The 10782-nt window shown below is 52.7% G+C and overlaps 1 protein-coding gene across 1 annotated transcript in view; it reads left to right on the top strand.

Moving 5' to 3' along the window:
* Window positions 1-1295: 1295 nt before the first annotated feature.
* IDUA (iduronidase, alpha-L-) overlaps window positions 1296-10782 on the top strand; it is a 106462-nt gene continuing 96975 nt past the window's right edge. Inside the window, exons 1-2 of the mRNA XM_019517161.1 lie at window positions 1296-1494; window positions 10266-10406. Of these exons, the coding sequence (XP_019372706.1) occupies window positions 1355-1494; window positions 10266-10406 (281 nt within the window). The 5' untranslated portion in view covers window positions 1296-1354. The remainder of the gene's footprint in view (window positions 1495-10265; window positions 10407-10782) is intronic.

Below are 10782 nucleotides of genomic sequence, written 5' to 3'. Positions count from 1 at the left end.
GGGCCAGCCTCAGCGCAGCTCTACGTCAGGCCCAGGTCCAGGACCTTAAAAGCTCCAGTCCCATGCGGCTGCCAGGGCCACTGTCCAGATCTTCAGGGTGTTGTAGGCACCTGCCAGGCCTGCCAGCACCCAGGCCCAGCTGCAGCCAGCTTCTGGCTACCGGAGCCAGTTCCACCTGGCTGCAGGTGACACCCAGCAGCCTGCCTGGACCCCACAGGTGCTGCCTGGCACTGCCTGGTCACACAGCTGCCAGTCCTACACCATACCCCTGTGCTAAGTGCTGCAGGCAGCTGCCCAGGCCCAGCAACACTGGTACAGCCACAGAGGCCCTGAGTTGTTGCGGGAGCCATGCTAGCATCTTCCCCGATGCCACAGACCACCTCCTGGGGCCCCAGCTTGTCATTAGACTGCAGACCTCATGATGCTGTGGGGTGAGGCTGATGCGCTCAGCCAGTTTGCATGGGGCAGGCTCTCCAACACTCATATTTATGAAGAGCTGTCAGGTTGTATACAGGAGCATGGGTACGACCAGCTGACATGCCTGTACTGCATAAAGGTCAAGGCCTTGAGGGCGCAGTGGGTCACCGTGACTGACCACAACTGTTAGTTGGGGACAGCCTGCAAGTCCATGCCCTTTATATGGCAACTGGATGCCATTCTCACACATGGGGATCCTGGCCACAGCTGTGTTCTGTACTCCAGAATGAGCGGCTTGCCTGAGCCTACCCTATGGCCTGGCACCCACAGTGACATGTCACCAGGGGAGGCCACCTCGGTCCACCAGCAGTCTGTCCCTCTGAGCTCTCCACCCCCAGCATCCTTCAGCAGCTCTGGGAGTCCAGGCTAGTGCCTGACCCGCCAGCTCTATGGCCCCAGCCCTGACCACAAGGCCAGGCTGGCTACGTCACCACCAGCTGCCAGCAGCTCCAGGTCCACCCTCATCTCATATGCCCCTCCCGCGGAGGAAACCTGCCCTACGAACCGGACGCGAAGTGAAGCCTTTGCGCAGTGCCGCGAACCGCTGCCCCCACAAGCCGATCTGCGCTCGGTTTCCTCCAACCGCCGTCCGCGGCTTTCCCGCCGCCACTCCCCGCGCCGGCGTTCGCACCCGGAAGGCAGGCGGGGGAAACCACTTGGCTGAACAGAGGAGGGTGCTCCTCGCCTCCCGACCGCTTCCCGCAAGCGAGGCTGCTGTTGCGGCAGGGACCTCTTCCCCCTCGGGCTCAGAGGCCGCTCCCGGTCCGGGGTAGCAGGTCGGGGAGTGTCCAGGCGCGAGGGCAGGGCAAGGCAGGGCAGGGCAGGGCAGGGCAGGACCGGGGGAGCAGACAACGCCGCGGCCCCGGGCCCCAGACTCATGGCTTCGACGGCGCTCTGGGCCGTCGGGACGCTGCTGCACATGCTGCTCGGTGCGGCCCGCGCCGCCTACGTCATCACCGTGGACGCCTCGCAGAGCCCGCGCGCCCTAAAGCCCTTCTGGAAAAGCGCCGGCTTCTGGTAAGCCAGGCTCGGGGCCCGGCTGCGCATGCGCGCGCGTAGGGAGCCGGCGTCTGGAACCGGCTGGGGCTGCGCCTTCCTCTTCGGTGCGGCGCCGCCCGACCGACTTGAGGGGACGGGGCAGCTCCCTCGGAGTCTCCGACCCAGCTTATAGGTACGGGACGGCCCAACGCGGGGCCCGGCTGCCCGCGGCCTCTTTTCTGGTGGGCCCTGCCATGAAACCTGGCGTCCCGCCCCTGCCGCAAGTCACGAGCCTGAACTCGGTTGTGAAGGTCCCCCGTCCCTTGTTCACAGCTAATCGAGGCCTAGCAAACACTGGTTACTAATGCATGACACGTACGAAAGGTTCCTGGCCCCTTTTTCAAAGCTAATCGAGACCCAATAAAAGTTAGTTATTAATGCATGACACATCCGGAAGAGAGAGGATTTCATTCGCTGTGCACATTTTGCTGATGAGTGTGTACAATAATATCCTGCATCAAGTGCAGAGCTGTAAATGAAGGCCAGGTTAGGATGGGATTATAGGGCAAAATACTTGGGCCACCACAGTCTTCCTGTTGATGCCATCGGGGGACTGCCCCAAAGACCCTGACCACAGTCCTACCTGGCCCAAAGCATGGTTTGGTCCTGCCAGGCTGCAAACTCACAGCCCCCACCATGCCCACTGCACTAAGTATAATGGATGGAATAAGGAATTGGGCTGGGATTATGACTGGAAATCCTGTTTGGGCCACCCCACAACATACCTCTGTGGTACTGGGGGACTCTCCCAGATACGTCTGACAAGTCTTGCCCTGTCCAGAGCGTTGTTTGTGCCAGACTGCTAACTGGCAGCCTCCCATGCCCACTCTACTAAGTATAATGGCTTGAAAAAGGAACTGGCTTCTGGGCTGAGATTATGATTGGAAATTCTTTTTGGGCCACCCCTCACTGTGTACTTGTGGCACTGGGAGACTCTCATGGACATTCTGGCCAGGGTCTTGCCTGGCCAAAAGTGCAGTTTGTGCGTGCCAAGCTGTCAGCTGGCAGTCCTCCCTTGCCCACTGTACTAAGTATATGGGCTCAAATAAGGAAGCATTTTTGGCTGGGTTTATGCTTGGAAATCTTTTTTGGGCCACCCCATACTACAGCTCTGTACCACCAGGGGACTGTCCCAGACATCTCTGGCTAGAGACTTGCCCCACCCAAAGTGCAGTTTGGCCATGCCAGGGTGCCCACTGACCATATACCCACTGTATATGGACCGGAATAAGGAATTGGATTTTGGCTGGGATTATAGCTAGAAATCCTTCTTGGGCCACCCGACACCATGCCTCTGGGCCACCAGGGGACTCTCTTAGACATCTCTGACCAGAGACTTGCCTGGCCCAAACCACGACTTGGCCATGCCTGGCTGCCAACTGACACCCCACCCCAACCACTCTACTAAGTATATGGGTTTGAATTAGGAACTGGTTTTTGGAATGAGATTATAGACTTCATAAACATTAGGGCTGGAAGGGACCTCGGAAGATCATCGAGTGCAGCCTCCTGCCCCAGGGGTAGGAAGTAAGCAAGGGTCAAAGGATCGCAGCAAGATAGATGTCCAAATGTTTCTTAAAAGAGTCCAGAGGAGGTGCTTGCACCACCTCTGGAGGGAGTCTGTTTCAGGCCTTGGGGACTTGGACAGTAAAGAAGTTTTTCCTTATGTCCAGCCTGAAGATGATTGGAAATCCTTCCTGGGACACCCCGCACCGTGCCTCTATGCCAGCAGGGGACTCTCCTGGACATCTCTGACCAGAGACTTGCCTGGCCCAAAGTGCGGCTTGGCCGTGCTAGCCTGCCAGCTGACAGCCTCCCATGGCTGCTGAACTAAATACATGAGCTCGAAAAAGCAACTGGGTTTGGGGCTTGGATTGCGTTTGGAAATCCCTTTTAAGACACTCCAGACCACGCCTCTGTGGCACCAGGGCAGTCCTGGACATCTCTGATCATGGTCTTGCCTGGTCCAAAGTGCAGTTCATGCCAGGCGTTCACATGACAGCCCCCCCAGACACTGTACTAAGTATATGGGCTCAAATAAGGAATTGGCTTTTGGGTTTGGATTATGGCTGGAAATCCATTTGGGCCACCCCACGCCATGACTCTGTGGCACCAGGGGACCTTCCTGGACATCCCTGACCAGATCTTGCCCAGTCCAAGGCACAGTTTGGCCATGCCAGGCTGCCAACTGACAGCCTCCCCCCCCCCACCACTGTACTAAGTATACAGGCTTTAATTAGGAACTGGTTTCTGGGCTGGGATTAGAGATGGAAATGCTTCTTGGGCCACCCCACACCATGAGTCTATGGCACTGGGGGACTCACGTGGACATCTCTGGCCAGGGTCTTGCTCAGCCTGAAGTACAGTTTGTGAATGTCAGGCTGCCCACTGACAGTCCCCCCATGCCAACTGTACTAAATATATGGGCTCAAATAAGGAACTGTTTTTGTCCGGGTTTATGCTTGGAAATTGTTTTTGGGCCACCCCACACTATGATTTTGTGGCACTGGGAGATTCTACAGGGCATCCTGGAGAGCGTTGTCCAGCCCAAAGTGCAGTTTGGCTCTGTCATGCTGTCAGCTGAGAGCCCCTGCTCCCCCAGCCCCTGTACTAAGTATAATGGTTTGAATAAGGAGCTCTTTTTGGGCTAAGATTAGAGATAGAAATGCTTCTGGGCCACCCCACACTATGACTGTGGCACTGATGGACTCATCCCGCTATCCCTAAAGTAAAGTGGGCATGGGGGCTGTCAGTTGGCAGCCTGGCAGGACCAAACTGCTTTGGGCTGGGCAGGACTGTGGTCAGGGTTCTTTGGGGCAGTCCCCCAGTGGCATAGACAAGTAGTTTGCAGCAGCCTGGGGAGTATTTTGGCTCAATCCCATCTGAATCTGACCTTCATTCAGGGGTCTGTACCTGATGTGGGATATTATTTTACATATTAATTAGTACATGTGCATTGGTAATGAAATTCTCTCTCTTTAGGATGTGCAATTCATCAATAACAAGCTTTGATTGGGTCTAGATTAGCTTTGAAAAAGGAACTGGGAACTAGGAATAAGGAATAAAGAACCAGGAATAAGGAACTGGGAATATGCAGCCAGCCTCATTTGCATGTGGCTGTTGCCTGCTGTTGTGGAGCCCTCTTAGTGAGGCTGTGTGGGTGAGGCAGAGAGCAGCGCGTGGCCCAGCTCCTCTCCATGTTAAATGCTTTCAAGCAGCACAATGGCTTCTGCAACAGCTTTCAGCTGAAAGAAAAGGTCCCCTGTGAGCTGCTCCTAGGGATGATGTGTACGTGGGTCAGAAAACTCCACTCTGCATTGGCTGAACTTTGACCCCTAGTTGTTATTATTCACCCCCTCGAATAAATCACTAGGTCATGCTGACTGAAGTGGTTTAAGGACACCAAGCAAATTTTGATGGGTTGCTGCTTACAATAGTGCCAGTGCTTTGCAGGCAAGCCACCCTAGGGAGGACACTAAGGCAGCTTGCAGCAAGAACGAGGATGTTTTTAGGCAGTACCTGTAGGTTGCAGAGGCCTTTGAGAGCCTCATGCCAGACCAGAGGAGACTCATTCACACTGCTTTGTGGATAAAAAAATCCAAATCATCATCAACAGCAACAGCTTTGAACAGACCATCATGCATTGAAGCTCCATGTTTTATGATGTATCCTGAGGCAGAAACTTTGCCTGGAATCTTAGATGTTTAAGGTACACATAAATACTTTCACTTACTGAACAGCTCCATATGTTACAATCATCTACTCAGAAGAGTGTAACACCCTCCACTGTTAACGTGATTTGTTTAAATACCTTCATTCCAAGAATGAATGCTCATTTTCACATAGCTTCATGGATAGCATATGCTAATGTAATAGAAGACCTTATTGTAGTGCATTTCTACCAAGGGACAAAAATTCAGTTGTGCAAACATTAACTCTTTACTGGCAGTGTAATCTGTGCTAAGTGCAAGTCTTGAGTCCTGTCTACACTACAGTCCCTTCTGTAATTGCTTGGTAATGTAGATACTTGAAAGTTAGTTTGGGGACATGTGGCAGTCGAGCAGCACCACATAGCTCAGCTCAGTCTAATTTATCTTGCTGCAAAACCACATTGGCCCCAGCCCACAGAGGAATTTAGGGATCTAAAGCTATTTATTGCAGTGGGAGCCAGGGTGTAGACAGACAACATAGTTGCACTGTAAAGGGAAGTGGGGTAGGGTGGGAAGGGCAGGACATAATACGGTGCATCTGAATCCAGTTTAACTTTCATCTTCCTGCTCCTAACCCACATATATTCTTTTAAAACAGTGTAGTTATATGTCTATCCATGCTCTTATGCCCTCAGGCTCTAAATGCCTATATCAGGGTTTGTCAACCAAGAGTACGCATAACCCCAGGGGTACTTAGAAGGGTCTTTGGGATATGTGTGGGTGGATGAGGATGGAGAGCCCCGGGGCATGGTGGCAGTATCTCCCCCGGCACGTTTGTCTCTTACCCGGGGGAGTGGGAGGGGTGCACCAGGCGCTGCCAGCCCCATACAACACATCACAATGCCTCCTTGCCCCCGCCTCAGCTTGCTTTCCTGATTGGCTGCTGGGCTGCTGCCCTCAGCTAATAGCCAGTGGTGGGTGGCGGTTGCCATGTGTGACCTCTCCTACAGTTTGCCTACCCCATCCCAGCACCACCATTATGCGCAACCGTGGGAGGGCATGGGGGGTGCACATCCCCAGATCTGCGTGCAGGGCAGGGCGGCGTGGCGTGGGCTGGGGTTGTGCTAGGCTGTTCCTGGTGGTGGGGCTGGGTCATGCTGCGCTCAGGGCAGGCAGCGGTGGTGCTGGGAATGGGGTCAGAGAGCCACGGCAAATTCTGGAGTGGCTGCAGCCCCTCCTGTAGCCCCATCCCAGCGCTGCTACCAGCCCTGAGCACAGTGCAGTCCAGTCCCTGCCGGAAAGAGGCTGGCATTGCCCCAGCCCCAGGAAGCCCCTCACACAGATCTGGGGGCACGTGACCCCCCGTGCCCTCCTGGGGTGCGTGCAGTTCAGTCCTGTGCTCTGCCCAACTGTGCAGTGCCTGCCCGTGCCCATGTCCCTGCCCCACTGACCTCCCTTACCACAGGGCTATGCGGGGGGAGGGCGGGGGAGCTGCAGCCACTCCAGAATTCGCCATAGCCCCCCAAGCCTCCTCCCAGTGTCACCGCCACCACCTGCCCCAAATGCAGCCTGGCCCAGCCCCTGCCAGGAATAGCCTGGTGCCATCCCAGCCCCAGCCTGCAGCCTGCCCATCCCCCTGTAGATCCTGGGGCAGATGCCCCCCATGCCCTCCTGGGGGTGCACATAGCAGCGGGAGCCACCCCCTACTCCCCCGTGTAGCTCAGTCCTGCATCCTGCCCTGGCTGGGCAGCCCCTGCCCCAGCCCCACTCCCTCCCCCACCGCTGGGGCAGCCCAGCTTGCCCCACCCCGTGCAGATCTAGGGGCACATGCCCCCCATGTAGCCCCTCTCCCCCTGTGTCCCCTGGATGAGCCACTCGCGGCTCTGTTTTGTTCTCTGCCCCGGCTGTGCAGCGCTTGCCCCAGCCCCATTCCCTCTCGCACCACTGGGGCCTCAATTTGCCCCCACTTTAAAAAGAAGAAAAAAGATATGGGGTACAGGAGCTGAAACTCTGAATCAGAAAGGGAACACTTATTTTAAAAGGTTGAAAACCCCTGGCCTATATGGTTTGGTAAATGCCTTTGTGACTACAATGTAGACCAGATAGAACCTTTTACATTGATGAATCTATTAGCTTGCAGACAATAGCAGATTCAAAAAACTATATCTGGTTCAGTTACAAGACGGAGATGGAGAACGGCCATGGGTTAGAATGATCCATGGAAGGTCCTTTACAAGTATAGACTATATTCTCAGCATTGTGCAGTGTGTTCATATATTTTACTAAAGTCTCTGAGTGGCCTTGCATATTTCTTTTGTAAAAATGTGAAGCTGAATTAACAGAAGTCCTGTAGGTACTATATAATCCAGCAGACTCTGAACATAGTTCTGGTTTTTAGGGAAAGGTTTTTTCTTTCATAGCAAATTGCAGCTAGCTCTGGATGGGAAGAAGTAGGGTCATGGAACAAAGGTTCTATCCCCTGTTGCATTAATTTCAGTGAAATAAAAGGACCCAAGGATTCAAGTGTACAGCATTGAACAGGGTTTTTGGTTGTAGCTGTGTTGGTCTAAGGCAGGGGTTTTCAGCTTTTTTGGGTCAGTGTACCCCCGGCGGCTGGATGCAGAACTGGGGGGGAAGGGGTGCCGCACAACTGAATGTGGAGCAGCGGCAGATGCCGCGTGCGAGCTTCTCCCACCCCCGATCTGGCCGGGTGGGTGGTGCTGCCCAGCTTTGTGCATGGCAGCGCTCCATCCCCACCCATGTGTACCCCCTAGGGCTTTCTCAAGTACCCCTAGTTGACAACCCCTGGTCTAAGGACATAGGCAGGCAAGGTTCTTTGGGTAGATGTGATATCTTTTATTACAACAACTGAGTAGTCTAAGAACTTTTTTCCAACTACTCGGTCTAATAAAAGATATCACATCTACCCAAAGAACCTTGCTAGGATAAAACAGTTTGCCATCTTGAAGAAGGTGTGTCACAGAGACCTTGATCTGAATGGTTCTATGGCCAGCATGAGTTTTGAAGTGAGTCCAGGGCTAAGCACAGTATAGGGCAAATATACCCAGAGAGGATAGCACCAATCCAGGCAACACAACAAACTTCCACAGGAGTTCTGAAACCTGATATGACACTCTCTTCAGAAGAAACAACTAACCCTGACATAAAAGTATTGCTGAAGTGACCTTGAACAGAGATGGGGTCAGCTATGCAGACATGCTGCATACAAGCAACCCAGAGGTTCTTGGTTAGAGAGTCTTCCTTATCTGCTCAGTGAGACTAATCACCACATTTGGGATCAGGAGGAAATTTTACTCCACAGTCAGATCCGTATGGACTGTGGGGGCTTTTGCTATTCTCTGTAGCAGGGGGCACAGTCCTCTTCCTTGGATCTCTTGAGTATATTTTAACAACCCTTGCATCAGTAGGACATTGACAGCCCTCACCCCCCTGCTTTACCCATTCCAGGGTTGTTTTTGGTGTTTTGGGATAATGTTCCTTGTAGTTGTACAAGGGGTTTTTGTATAGTTTTAGGACTAGGTTAGACTAGCACTTACATGGGATGGTTTGGGTAGAGGTGATCCTGCTTTGAGCAGTGGGTTTGACTAGATCAGTGTTGCCCAACATTTTTGCCCTGTGGGCTGGATGGGAGGTGCCAGGTGGCTGGATGGGCCAGATCTGGCCTGTGGGCTCATTCCAGCACGGGGGTTGGGGAAACAGCCTGGCACCAATGCAGACATTCAGGGGGTGGCCAGGGACAGAGAAGTCTGGCCCTAATCCAGATGTGAAGTGGAGGGGAGAGGGGGAGGAGCACCCTGGTCTGTTCCCAGTCCAGTTGCATGGGGGGCATGGGTAGATTTCATAGACATTAGGGCTGGAAGGGACCTCGGAAGATCATCGAGTCCAGCCCCCTGCCCCAGGGGCAGGAAGTCAGCAGGGGTCATAGGATCACAGCAAGAAAAACATCCAGGTTTCTCTTGAAGGCGTTCAAAGTAGGTGCTTGAACCACCTCCAGTGGCAGGCTGTTCCAGACCTTGGGGGCTCGGACAGTAAAGAAGTTCTTCCTTATGCCCAGCCTGAAACAATCTTGCAGAAGTTTATAACCATTCAACCTTGCAATTCCTTGGGGCACTCTGGTGAACAAACATTTCCCCAGGTCCTGGTGAACAGCCCTTATGAATTTATAGGTGCCCATCAGATCGCCCCTGAGCCTGCGCTTTTCCAGGCTGAAGAGTCCCATGGCTCTCAGCCTCTAATCATAAAGTCTGCTTTCTTGACCTCAGATCATGTGCGTGGCTCTCCTTTGGACTCTTTCAAGCTTCTTAAGCAGCCCAGCCCTGCCTGATCCAGGCATAGAGGAGCAGGGGGCACAGAGCAGCCTGGCCTGATCCCATCATTTGAGGGGGTGGGCCCAGCCCTCATTGTGGCTGTGTAGCAGTGGCCCAGACGGGATCTGGCTGTGTGGAGCTTCCACTGTCCCCTCACCACCACATTTCTCAAGCTGTGGGGATCCACATAGGCTGAGTGATATGGTTCCTTAGGCCAGATTTGGCCTGCAGGCTGGAGATGAGCACTCTTGGACTAAATAATCTCCTGAGGTCTCTTCCAGTCCTACAGTTCTGTTAATAATCATTCTGTATTTTCCTTTTGCATGTATAAGGAGTTTATTTGCAGGCAAAAGCTTTCTTTGGTTGATGGCAATTTATGACACCACCTCAAGTGTGCTGAAGAGAGAAACCCTGTATTTTTGTTTCCTCCCACTATCTTATTGAACTTCATATTGCTTCTATTTGGGAGATCATTCAGTAACAGCACCATCAGGAAAATCTCATACTTCAAAGATCCGTCGCTAAAGTGTTGGACTGAGAGGAAAGAGAGCTGGGTTTAGTTTTGGGTTTAGCACCAACCCTGTATGTGACCTTAGACACGTTATTATGTATCAGTTTCGCCTTGGTCTTGAGTGTGATTACTACTGTAAAGAGTTTAATCTTCTTACTGGGTGTATATATGGGCTTAGTACAATGAGGCCCCAAGATTGGTTGGGGCATCTAAATGCTAATGTGATGCAGTGTAATAAATTTCATTTTTTTCTCTCCATAGTCCTCCTCTACCGCACAGCAGAGCTGATATTTTTGACCTCAGTAAGGACCAAATCATTAACCTTGCATACATTTCTTCAGTACCACATGGTGGCATTGAACAAATTCGAATTCACTGGTTACTGGAACTAATTACAGTCAAGTAAGTGAGCACTTCTAAATCTTAAAACATGGGAATGGAATATGTTATCAAAGCAGCTTCCTACTCCACCATCATGTGCTATTTTTTTTTATATTTGCTTTGATTCAGAGACCTGTAGATAGCTCTAGCTTGTACTCAGTTTGGAGTATCTATACGGGTATGATTGACTGAAGAAGGTATGCACAGTTGGCATGGTTGCTCTTCCTTTGAAGCTAGGAAATGTCCCTATGACATGAGCGATTTGGGACTGTAAGATAATAAAATACAGTGCTGGAAGGGGGGGGGGCTATGGGATGGGCTACAGCCACCCCAAAATTCACTGTAGCCCCCCCACACCCGCCCCCCCCCGTGGCACCATTGCCCGCCCCGCCTTGCC

The sequence above is a fragment of the Gavialis gangeticus genome, unplaced genomic scaffold (genome assembly GCF_001723915.1).
Source record: "Gavialis gangeticus isolate Ggan-Ray unplaced genomic scaffold, GavGan_comp1, whole genome shotgun sequence".
NCBI classification, from domain to species: Eukaryota; Metazoa; Chordata; order Crocodylia; family Gavialidae; genus Gavialis; species Gavialis gangeticus.
This window is presented reverse-complemented; position numbering and strand designations above follow the sequence as displayed.